We start from the raw sequence: 13,050 nt of genomic DNA on the forward strand, positions 1-13,050 counted from the left end.
TTGACCTCGGGGAGGAGGCAGCTCGACATCACAAATGTTGTTGGTGCCTGTGGCGGGCGGAGTGCTCTGCCAGTGAAAACAGGCTCTCAAGCTCTGTTTCTGGCTGCAATGGCCTCCTGCAACCCTCTGCCAGTGAAAACGGAGCTCGTGAGGGCTCTCCCGAGCTCCTATTTTTGCTGGCAGAGGCACTGCAGGCCAGTCCTTTGCTGTTTCCAGGGTGGCCCCGTGGGCCATATCTAAGCACCCCGCAGTTCAGATCTGCCTCCCTGGGCCTTGAGTTTGACACCCCTGCTCTATCCCCTTTCTAATGTGCATTGCATGCGTTGTGTGCATAATAAAGGGACGTGGTTTCTTTCGCGCAGTTGTGGCCTCCCTCTTGACTTTTTTGACCTCCCCACCATGGATGCTCCTGATGTGGCTACTAATTAAGTTATTATGTCCATCAAGAATGTTGACAGTTTCTATCTGTGGGGTGTCAAGACTCTTAAATACGAAATAACATCATAACTATGTAATACGATGGACTTGCAGGGCCAGCGCAATGTGTAACATGTTCACACTGGTGCAATAGGACTGGGTGTTTGTTAATGTGATTTATTGGGTTAGGGATTTTCTGTATTTGTATTGTGGACTATGCTGATATTTGTATGATGGGAGACTTCAATGGCATTGTAAACCAGAACATGGACTACAAAACACACAAAACAACAAAGTTAAATAGAAAATTGCTTCCGAAATCCTTTTTCAGGATGATAGATGAAACAAATTTGAAAGGTATTTGGAGAGAAAGAACACTTACAGAAGAACAATCTACTTTTTTATTCAAATAGACGTTCATCATTTTCCAGAATCGATATGATATGAGCCTCAACGGAACTTATTTGTAATGTACAAGAAATTGAGATTGAAACAAGCACCTGGGCGGATCATAATCCAATTCCAATCAAATGGAAGGGCCGAAGGACAAGATCTAGATCAGTGTTTCTCAAACTTGGCGACTTTAAGTCCTGTGGACTTCAACTCCCAGAATCATAGCTGGCTGGGGAATTCTGGGAGTTGAAGTCCACAGGACTTAAAGTCGCCAAGTTTGAGAAACACTGATCTAGATGGACATTAAATAATACCATTTATCTCAAATAGCAAGAGCACCAACTGCGTAGTCTCCCAAGGCAAAACAAGACAAACAGACGGAGACACAAGACATAATATGCTCAATCAGGCTGAGCTGAGGTTCTTTTCCCAATGGAGAGAAGAGAAATCCATGCTCATAAAGATTCAGAAGAGAAAAAGATTGTTGAATGCATTAAAATCATCACCGATGGTATAGAACCGTGATGGCGAACCTATGGCACATGTGCCACAGGTAGGCACACAGAGCCCTCTCTTCAGGCACATGAGCTGTCGCGCCAGCTCGGCTCCAACACATCTCCCACCAGATAGCTGACTTTTGGATCTCTGCTGCGCATGCGTGGGGAGCGGGGTGCATGTGGGAAATGCGCATGCATGTATGGGGACAAGGGTCATGCGCACATGCACAGAGAGCTGGGGTTGCGTGTGCATGCGCAGGGGCAGGCAGGAGCATGGTACCCCTGCTGCCCGCTTTTGGTCCCAGGAGGCTGCAAAGAGTCTTACTAGGCACAAAACGGGGCACGGAGGAGTCTGGGGAAGGCTCTGATGAGGGCTGTATTTCAGAGGCAGAGATGAGGCCAGGACCGCCTGAGAGTTATCAGCTGCCTTCCGAGTCAGACATCAGTGGGGCAGAAGAACAGCTGGAGCCTGTTCCCAGTGAGCACATGCACAGAGCTGCCAGAAAAAGGGTACAGCTAAGGAACAAGGGCCAACTCAGGAGTAAAGGCACAGGTGGATGGTGAATGGCCCCTCCCATAGGGAATAAAAGAGGAGCGAAAGGGGAGTGGAGTTTGCAGGAGACAATTAGTTCAATCCATTAGGGTGAAGATCTGTTCCTGACTTCTTGCCAAGTATTGTCTGCTACAGCGTGGAGTTTGGAAGATATCAGCCTGGCAGCTCTCCAAGCCTGATAAAGGTCTGTAGTTGGGAAATCTCTTGAAAGATGGTTGGCCAGGACGTTGCTGGAGAGGAATTCACTTTAAACTAAATAAAAGGGGTTTTATCGGAAAGAGGAGTCGGCTTCGTTCTTTTGGGAAGCCTAGGTCAAAACAGACTTTGAGTGGACAGGTAATTTAGCTGAGGTCTGCTGGCTGAGGAATTCTGGGAGTTGAAGTCCACAAATTTTAAACATGCCAACTTTTGAGGCCCCTAAGCTACAAGATATGAAACCTCTCCCGCCCTGCCTCCCCTAAATCTCTCTTGAAGGACAAAACAGGCTATTAACCAGAACTTATGGAAGTCATTAGTTTTTCCTGTGGACTGCAGGGATACTGACAGGATTTGGCAAGCCATCTTAGTTCTTCTTAGCCCAGTTATACTTCATTTACCCTGTCAGATCCCTCCCTCAGGAACCGACAAAAATTGTTTTGAATCATTCCAGCACAAGCATTACATCTGATGTTAATCCTCAGTTTCTGAAATAAAAACATAATTCAACTTTGAGGATGGTCCTCCTGGCAGAATTGTTTAAAAAAAAACATTAATGCTGATTTGAGAGTACAGCGGCTGAATGCGATCTGCTTTTGAAATATCTAGATGTACATTTTAAAATGGCTGTGTATGTACCACCATAACTCTGGAACGCCTCAAGCAATTTCAACCAAACTTGGTACACAGACGACTTACTCTCTAGAGAAAAATACTGTGGGGGGTAAGACACCCTTAACACCTCTTGGAGGGGGGTGGTTCTGTTAAGATACAGCCTGTTGTGCCTTAAAATGGCTTCTACTGTACTGCCGTAAAATAGCTTCTACTGTACAGCGCAGTGGAGTTGCCATGATAACGGCTTCACAGTACTCCACATGGGGGCTCCCTTTGGTAAGGGGAAAAATCCAACATTAGAAATTATGTTTGGTCCGGACATTTTCCCTCTATAACAGTGATGGCGAACCTATGGCACGTGTGCCACAAGTGGAACGCCGGGCCATTTGTCAGGGCACACGATGCGCTGCCTGTTAGCTGGTGACTTCCGGGTTGCTCGGAGGGTCGTTTTAAGCATTCCGAAGGCTTCAGGGACCATCCGGAGGCTTCCCTGATGCCTTCGGAGTGTTTAAAATGACCCTCCGAGCAACCCGGAAGTCACTTCCGGTTTGCTCGGAGGGTGTTTTTAAGTGTTCCGAAGACTTCAGGGAAGCCTCCGGACGGTCCCTGAAGCCTCCGGAGGGCCTCCAGGGGTGCGGAGGAGGCTCTTTTTGCCCTCCCCAGGCTCCTATAAAGCCTCTGGAGCCTGGGGAGGGCGAAAAAAGCATGTAAAATGGGGGGGGGGTTCGCGCATTGTGCACATATGCGCACTGGGGGTTCGCGCATTGCATTATGGATGCGGCACGCCTGCACACGACCCCCCTGCGCTCCCCCCACTCGTGGCACGCAAGCCAAAAAAGGTTCGCCATCGCTGCTCTATAAATAAATCCTCTTACAAACCTGGGTTATCAGCTAGTTTTTGATAAAACTGCCCACTTCTCCCGGGGATTGAGACACAGCTGTTCTTCTTATTCTATATTTTAAAAAGCCATGGGGCTGATCCTGCTAAATCTAGGCCTCTTAGTCTTCAGAATGTAATTGGCAAGTTATATGCTAGTCAGTTCTCATGGGATCTTTGAGATTGTCCGTCTCAGGAAGAATATGTCAGGGAAGGAACAAGGTAGATCTCCCCAACACCAGGAATTTCTGATAGCATCTGGTCAAAATATATGTCATATGGCCCAAAACATCGTTTCACTCTGCTTTTGTTGAAAATCAGACCTTATTTTAGTTTGATCTCATGGGGGGGGGGGGGGAAACCTAACAGGCCACCAATTAGCATAAAATTCCAAGGTTTCAATTTCTACATATCCTTATTAGTTAGGGAATTGAAAGAGATGCTCTTAATCAGCTGAGAAACATTTGCCAATTTCCAATCGCTCTTGAGGGACCTGGATCGCGACTCCGCCATTACTCATTTTCAATCTTTTAATGGCCAAATTCTTGGAATTTAACTGGAGCCATGCTATGTTTTCTTTTTTCTCTATTGACCCACCAGGATTTCACTTAGTTTAAACAAATGGCAGATTTTACACAGACTGTGCAACTGCTTCTTCCTCTTCAATTCAAGGCTAAGCCATCACATTTTCCCCTTACTTTAGATGCTTCATTCCAGCAGAGAGATATAATCTGATTCCTTCTGGAATAACTGTTCCACCCTGACCCTTCAAAAGGTTTTATTTAAATTGTGACTGTTGAAGTAATCTATATATCTATATAAGTGTGTGTGTGTGTGTGTTCCAGCATGTCTCTGGAACGCCTTGAGCAATTTCAACCAAACTTGGTACATAGATGACTTACTCTTTGGAAACAAATACTGTGGGAGTAAGATACCCCTAAAACCCCTCAGAGTGTGTGTTCTGTTAAGATACATTCTGTTGTGCCTTAAATGGATTCTACTGGACTGCCATAAAATGGCTTCTACTGTACAACGCGTGGAGTTGTCATGGTAATGGCTTCAGAGTACTCCACAAGGGGGGTTCCTCTGGTAAGGGGGAAAATCCAACATTGGATTTGGATTATGTTTGGTCCGGACATTTCCCCCCTATAAATAAATACCCGGGCAACACTGGGTTATCGGCTAGTACAAAAAAAAAGGGTAAAAATAGGTCAAGATTTTTCTATCAAAAGTCACAAGAGGGTTTGGTGAAATATAACAACTCTCTAAATTTCTTCAGGGTGTTAATACATCACAGAGAGGTTCTGAATCATCAGACTCTCTTTGGTGCTGGTGGTTGAGATGTCGGACTAGATTAGAGCTGGTGCCCAAGTATAAACTAAACATAAATTACAGACAATTAAAATTTAGCGTATCATGGAAAAAGCTCAGTATCGGTTCATCTTCATCAGAAAGGCATCTGATAGCACCTTTTCTGATCAAGACATTTAATTAACAGGCATAAACTCACCAAAAATATGCATTTTAATAAACTGGGTGAGTCAGAAAAGGTGATTCTGGATCCTTCTGCAGTTTTGCCATTAAAGGCTATCTCAATTCTCTTCCTACAAAGCTTCCCAACTTTGCAATTCAATCTTTCTAACATCATCAACAACTTCACTATCAAATTTGATGAAATTCAGTCTACGTTATTTACCACTCTTATTCTGAGACCAAACAACCATCATCTTCATGCTTTTGTGTTGGAGAAACCTAGACTAAACAGTAAAGGTGAATATTAGGAAAGGTTCATTTTATGAACCCAAAGGTGCTTTGTTTCAAGAGGCAACTGGACTTTCTGGTTTTCCTTTGAAGACGTTTCGCTTCTCATCCAAAAAGCTTCTTCAGCACTGGAGAGCTCTAGAAGGCTTCTTGGATGAGAAGAGAAAATCCAGTTGACTCTTGAAAAAGCACCTTTGGGACAACCGTGACCTGGATGACTAAGAATCTCCATAGACCAGAGGTGGGTTGCTACAGGTTCGCCCAGGTTTGGGAGAACTCGTAGCTAACGTTATGGCCGGTTTGGACAACCTCCAAACCCCAACCCCTGGCTGGCCCTGCCCTCTCCGCCCCTCCCCTCCCCTCCCTGGAGTCTCCACGGACCCTGTTTTGGATGTGAGGTAAGTGCAGGGCTCAGGGAGGGGGAAAATGGACCTCCCAGGCGGCCTCCAGAGCCCAGGAGAAGCAATTTTCGCCCTCTCAGAGGCTCGAGGAAAGCCTCCGGAGCCTGAGGAAGGCGGAAATGCCCCCTCCTCCCCGCAGTAGTGCAGGAGGCCGACTAGGCCACGCCCACCCAGCAACGGGGCAGAGAACCCGTTGCTGACATTTTTAAAGCCCCCCCTTGCCATAGACATTTAATCATTTAATAAGCCGGGCTGTTTTTCTTGCCCTCCCTATTTCTTTGCCCTCTGCACCCCTTGAAATGCTCCGCCCCTGTGTTTTCCGTAGCTCAGCCTGAAAGAACCCTTTGCACCTTCTGTACTCTTTGCCTTTTGTACGGCTCAGTGACCCCCCTGAACTCAAACATTTTAAGTGTTTGTCATCAGCTTGCTGAGATAAGGCTATTCAGCCCTCCAGAGATAAGAGCCAAAGAAAGACCGTGCACGCACGGGTCAGTCCCCGTGATTTTTGTTAGCCTGTGCCTTAAAAACTCTCCAAGGGAAGCACAGAAAGCGTCCATGACAGAATAGGGTTCTTGCATCCAAGGCATTCCAAGGAGGAAGTGAAATGTTACTGTTGTTCAATTTCTTACAGCCTTGTAATCTATACGGTGTTTGGATAATAGCTTTTACACACCAACCTTGGACTGAAAAGATAACAGTTGTTGACACTGCACTTTGTTTTCCCACCCACCTTCCATTAATTTAAAAACAGAGGCATTAAACATTGACATTTAAAAACAACGGTGTAGCAGTCCGCACAACCTGAAGGCAGACGAGGACAGTTTTTCCTCTTTTTTTTACCCTTCTCCCAATGCTTTTTAAAAAAAGCAAATGAAATGCTCTTCTCAAACGTTGCTGTAGTTAATATCTTTCCCGTCTCTCCCCCCACCTCCCGCCGTCACGTTTTTTTCTAGGTCTGTTTTCACAACTTTATGCAGAGACCACAACTTTATCTGGCGCCTAAAAATGGTGCGGGATGTAAGAGGTTGTGGCATATTCAGAAAATGATTTTTAAAAAAAAACCAGTATTGTAGCAGCACCATCTAATTTTCTGCAAAAGGCCACGGAATCTGGAGCAAAAGGAAAGGTTTCATTGTCAGCCAAGCCTGACTCTAAGGCACTGTGCTCAACTGTCTCTTGGCGGTGTCTGAAGGCAATTTCTGTAGTCATGTGGCCAGCATGACTATACACCCATGATGGCGAATCTATGGCACACATGCTAGAGGTGGCACACAGAGCCCGCTTGCGCACCGGCTAGGTGCTGGACCACTGGAAAACAGCCCGGAAAATGCCCCCCAAAACAGCTGAAATTAATCTTAACAGTTTAACAGAGTTGGAAGGGACCTTGTAGGTCATCTAGTCCAACCCTCCCCCCCCCCGCCCAAGCAGGAGACCCTACACCATTTCTGACAGATGGCAGTCCAGTCTCTTCTTGAAAGTTTCCAGCGAGCCATTCCAGCCTGGCTATCTGAAGAGGGACTGAACTCTTGTTTCATCAGTTTTATTCATTTTATTAACCTACGGCTCGGTACACAACAATAATAACAACATCATCTTATATTTTAAGAAGGTCCTTGGTTGATACCTAGGATGCTGGCAGCAAACCGTATCAACCATTAACACCAGTCACTGGTATTTGTAATGCATTTTTGAATGTTCAGTTGGCTGAGTTTCATGTTTAATGAATAAAGTAAATAATAATATTCAACATTGAATGTGAATATTTGGAATGAATCACTCCACCTTCCCTCCACCGAGCACCAACAAGATTATACATGCATTGAAACTGAATCTTGCACACCCAACAAATCAGCCCCGGTGAGAAAGGCCTTTCTCAACTTTTATGTAACTTTTAAGGCACGTGGACTTCAACTCCCAGAATTCACCAGCCAGCAGGGCTAATTTGAGGAGCTGAAATCCACACATCTGGCTGAGGTTGAGAAACACTGGTTAGAACAAGGTCTTCAAACTCGGCAACTTTAAGACTTGTGGACTTCAACTCCCAGAATTCTCCAGCCAGTCGTAACTTGAGGGCTACCTGTATATTAATGTATCATTTTATCATATGCATGATTTTTGCTGAAACTAAAGCCATTTGAAGTGTGAAAAAGTGAGATGCAAGAACATGTAGAGATCAAATGATTCCAAAAAATAAATCTGGTGGAAGAAATCATTTAAACGGAGTAAAAAGTCAGGCAAATATGCCAACTGTATGGGACCAAAGCAGATTACCAAAGGTAGGAAGAAACCATGTGATACAATCCATTTTCCTGGATTCCACTCTCCCCATCCAAAAATATTTGACAAATTAGAACAAAATTAGACAAATTAGACAAAAAGAATCAGAACACCAAATACAAACTGGGCGGATATGACCTTGTAGATGACCTTCACTCTGTCAAGGACCTCATCTCAAACGATCTAAGCCCCAGAGCTCACTGTGACAGCATTGCTAAAAAGGCACTAAGAGTTGTCAACCTAATCTTGCGAAGCTTCTTCTCCGGTAATATTATACTGCAAACTAGGGCATACAAAACCTTTGCTAGACCAATCCTTGAATACAACTTGTCTGTCTGGGATCCGCACTCTATATCAGACATTAACACAATTGAGCGAGTCCAGAGGTATTTCACGAGGAGAGTACGCCACTCCTCTGCTCACAATAGAATCCTTTATAGGTTAGCTTGAAATTTTGGGTTTGGACAACCTGGGACTATGCTGCCTATGGTCTGACCTAAGCATAGTACGCAAAATTATCCGCTACAATGTCCTACCTGTCAATGACTTCTTCAGCTTCAACCACAATAATATACGGGCAAACAGTAGATAGAATCTCAAGGTAAACCGCTCCAAACTCGATTGCAGAAAATACGACTTCAGCAACAGAGTGGTCAATGCCTGGAATGCTCTACCCGACTCCCTTGTTACATCCTCAAACCCCCATAATTTTAATCTAAGACTGTCTACTGTTGACCTCACCCTATTCCTAAGAGGTCCGTAAAGGGGGCGTGCATAAGCCCACAAGCATGCCTTCCCCCCCCTGTCCTACTGTCCCCATTTGTTCGTACCCATTTACTGTGTTCATATTTCTGTTTATGCTTATCATACCTGTTATCTTTTACCTGTTTGACAAACTAAATAAAATAAAATAAATACATTCTAATTGGATTTGGCATTTTTCGTTCAGGGCAGCATGCAGGCTCTCGAGATCGATGTCAGCCTTTTGAGATAGGACAGGTCAAGAAGCAAGGATCCCAGAAAATGCAGCTTTATTCTTGTAAGGTAGAATAACAGAATATGGAAAGCCTATCCCTAGTTTTTAATCTGCTGCAGTGCACCTACTGCCAAGCAAGGTAAAGTCAGAGCCATTCCATTTTCTTTCTCAACTGCCCTAACAGGCCACTTCACTAACATTAGCAATTTTCTTCCAACTGAAAAGAGAAAGAGAGGAGACACGCCTCGGCAAAACAAGATCGGTGCCAGAGGTTATGCGTGCTTATTCTTTGGAATGACCAGTGCAATCCCTTGTGTACCTGCTCAGGTGTTCAGCCATCAACCGTACCTGCAAGCAAGTGAACATTGCTGAAGCTTTTCTCCAATTTTCTCAGCAGGAGACTCAGGAAGGAATCGGAAGGGACAGTAGCCAGATCCGTTGAGTTTTGATCATACACCACAACTTCCTGTTTGCCATCGATTTCAACCTGAGACAAGTCATGGAGAAGACACAAGAAATAGTTTTCAATTTAGTCCAAGTTTTACTTTTCTGCTAAGGTTTTTCTGAATGACACTATTACTGTACACATTTTGTTCTGACCGAGACTTCCCCCAAAAGCACGAGGCAACGTCCTGGTTGCAACAAAACCCCTTTTATTAAACAAATGTGAATTCCTCTCATTCACATTCAGCAAAGGCCTGGTAAACAATCTTTCAAAGGTGAATTTATGACCACAGACCTTATCTATCTTGGAAAGCTGCCATGTAAATATTTTCCAAATGAGTTGCTGTGCAAGGAGAGACTGGGCACAGAGTCTCTGAGATTCACGGACAGATTTTCACACTCCTGAAATGAAGCTAACGAATTGAACGAACGAATTAATAAATGAATTGTTTCTTGCAAAAGCCCACTCCCCTTTCGCTCCTCTTTTATTTCCTATGGGAGGGGCCAATCACCTTCCACCTGTGACTTTACTCCTAAGTCAACCCTGATTTCCGAGTTGTTCTTTTCTTCTAGCAGTTCTGTGCACACTGGGAACAGGCTTTAGCTGTTCCTCTGCCTCACTGCTGACTAGCTTCAAAGGCACCTGATCACTGCCAGACAGCCTCGGCCCCGTCTCTGCCTCCGAAGCAGAGCCCTCATCTGAGCCTTCCCCAGCCTCCAGGACTAGGCCATGCTCCTCCCCAACCTCCTCACTGTCCGCCTCTGCTGCTAACTCTACTGGCTGCTGGCGGGCCACCACACATTTCTTGTCTCAAACAGGGATGATTTCAAAGGGTCTACACAATAGCAATAGTTCTTAGACTTATATGCCACTTCACAGTGCTTAAGCAATTTACAGAGTCAGCCTATTGCCCCCAACAATCTGGCTCCTCATTTTACCGACCTCAGAAGAATGAAAGGCTGAGCCAACCTTGAGCCGGTCAGGATCGAACTGCTGGCAATGGGTGGAGTCAGCCTGCAATACTGCATTCTAACCACTGCACCACCACGGCTCTTAATCCCACTTGTTTACCCATTTCGGGGCTTCTTTCTCAGAACGGAAAAATGTGTTAAGGAGGGAATATTAAAACAAAGGGCCAGGCATTTCGGCTGGCGCTGTAGCACCAGGAATGAGGTAGCAAAAATCTATGGTCCCAAACTTTCATTATCTTGCAGAGATTTAACTGGAAAACTAGCCAGCTCTTATCCTTTTGCTTTTGAGAATTGGATTACCTAATAACTGAAACGTATAATCGTGGCTGGCATCAGCACAAAACTGTTTCATGTTTGCAGGCATTTAAAAGGAGGGGGGGAAACAATATTTCTTATCAACCATGTTTATTGCTACTTAATGTTGGCAATTTCATGCTGTACTGATTGTTACTATGGGGACCAGGCTGTCTTCAGGGTAGGGTCATAAAACAATGTGCTTTCTTTGCCTTCTGGTAAAAAGTGGCCAAGGCCATGAGAGCCACTGTTTTGTGAGAGTGCCCGATGACACGTTCCTACAAGTGCAGAAGGGATCCTGGATTCAGTGCAATGGGCAAATTTAGTCATTGAATTCCCTGGGGAGCAGTAAAAGTGTGGGAGAAGGCCAGGCAGATCCCGGGGGTGGAGTCAAGAGAGCAATCAGCCTGGAATTGATATGTTGCTACAAGCACTCCAGGCCCTCTTGAATTCCATTGCCTATCAGTGGTGGGATTCAAATAATTTAACAACCGGTTCTCTGCCCTAATGGCCAGCTGGGTAGTTGTGGCTCAGTGGTCATGTGACCATGTGGGCGTGGCCAACTCAACGTCACTCACATCGAAGGGTGTTTCGCCTTAGCTCTTACAATGTAATCAGGGTTAACCGGACAGGCAGTTTCTGTAAACAGGGCAATAAAGATTAGGCTAGAAACAACACCAGAATGTTTCCTTCTTGCCTCCCTTACAGGATTAGTCCTGTAAAGTGGGAAAAAACAAAAGGAGATTTCTTCCAACAACCGGTTCTCCGAATTGCTTAAAAAGTTAACAACCGGTTCTCCCGAATAGGTGCGAACCGGCTGAATCCCACCACTGCCTCTTATCTAGCGCCAATTTACTGCTGACTGTTAGTTGACTAGATTCTTGTATACAGGATTGAACAATAAATCAGTTTGACCGGAATGTACCATGGAGTCCTGTTTTTTAACGCCTGACAAATGCTTTCTGTACTACAGGTAACACTTTTTCTCAACGAAGACTTATTCAGGGACCATTCACACTCAGATGGTGCTAATCAAGGGGTACTTATGACCAGTCCTCGTGTTACAAATGAGCCGTGGTGACGCAGTGGTGAGAGTGCAGTACTGCAGGGTGACTTCTGCTGACTGCCGGCTGCTTGCAATTTGGCAGTTCGAATCCCACCAGGCTCAAGGTTGACTCAGCCTTCCATCCTTCCGAGGTCGGTAAAATGAGGACCCAGATTGTAGGGGGCAATACACTGACTCTGTAAACCGCTTAGAGAGGGCTGTAAAGCACTGTGAAGGGGTAAATAAGTCTAAATGTTATTGCCCTCTCGTCCTTCCTTCCTTCCTTCCTTCCTTCCCTTCCCTTTCTCATTCTCCTTCCTGGTGACCAAGTGGTTAGAATGCAGTATTGCAGGCTGATTCTGCTCACAGCCAGGAGTTTGATTCTCACCGGCTCAAGGTTGACTCAGCCTTCCACTTTTCTGAGGTCAGTTAAAAAGGACTCAGATTGTTGGGGACAATATGCTGATTCTGTAAACCACTTAGAGAGGGCTGTGAAGCGGTTATATAAGTCTAAATGTTATTGCTATTGCTACAATGGCCTCAGTGTCCTGAATCATGTGATCACTATTTTCCTGGTTGGCTTCTTACAAGCAAAATCAATGAGAAAGCTGGCAGGAGATGACAAGGTAACATTGTGCTTAACAACAGCCGCCAGAAATGCTGTAATTTCCTTCACGCAGTTATGTGATGTTGCACTGTATCATGCATCAATTAATGATGGAAATTCTAATCCCAATTACGTTGCTGTGAGGGCAAGTGAGGGCAAGTGAGGGCAAGCTATAATTCTAAGAATTGTATGTTGCTACATTGAGCTTTGGGAACACGCAACTGCATTCAAAAAGAAAGCAAGAGCCGGGGGTGGCGCAGTGGTGAGAGTGCAGTACTGCAGGGCTACTTCTGCTGACTGCCGGCTGGCTGCAATTTGGCAGTTCGAATCCCACCAGGCTAAAGGTTGACTCAGCCTTCCATCCTTCCGAGGTCGGTAAAATGAGGACCCAGATTATAGGGGGCAACAGGCTGACTCTGTAAACCGCTTAGAGAGGGCTGTAAAACATTGTGAAGCAGTATGTAGGTCTTATTGCTATCGCTATTCATTCCTTCCTTCCTTCCTTCCTTCCTTCCTTCCTTCCTTCCTTCCTCATTCTCCTTCCTCATAGCACAGTGGTCAGAACGCAGTATTACAGGCTTATTCTGCCAGCAGTTCGATTCTGACTGGCTCAAGGTTGACTCAGCCTTCCATCCTTCCGAGGTGGGTAAAATGAGGACCCAGATTGTTGAGGGGTAACAGGCTGACTCTGTAAACCGCTTAGAGAGGGCTGCAAAACATTGTGAA

The 13,050-nt window shown here is 45.2% G+C and overlaps 1 protein-coding gene and 1 long non-coding RNA gene across 3 annotated transcripts in view; one reads left to right on the plus strand and one right to left on the minus strand.

Annotated features, from left to right (window-relative positions):
• The window catches only part of LOC309394640, a 253,769-nt gene that overhangs the window by 188,800 nt on the left and 51,919 nt on the right, over positions 1 to 13,050 (plus strand). The gene's annotated exons all lie outside the window — the stretch shown is intronic.
• Positions 1 to 13,050, minus strand: part of DUSP16 (dual specificity phosphatase 16) — a 58,211-nt gene that overhangs the window by 11,898 nt on the left and 33,263 nt on the right. For both annotated transcript variants that reach the window (XM_081957985.1, XM_081957986.1), the window contains exon 3: positions 9,311 to 9,449. In XM_081957985.1, the coding sequence (XP_081814111.1) occupies positions 9,311 to 9,449 (139 nt within the window). The remainder of the gene's footprint in view (positions 1 to 9,310; positions 9,450 to 13,050) is intronic.

This window comes from Natrix helvetica, assembly GCF_964273705.1.
Source record: "Natrix helvetica genome assembly, chromosome: 6".
NCBI classification, from domain to species: Eukaryota; Metazoa; Chordata; class Lepidosauria; order Squamata; family Natricidae; genus Natrix; species Natrix helvetica.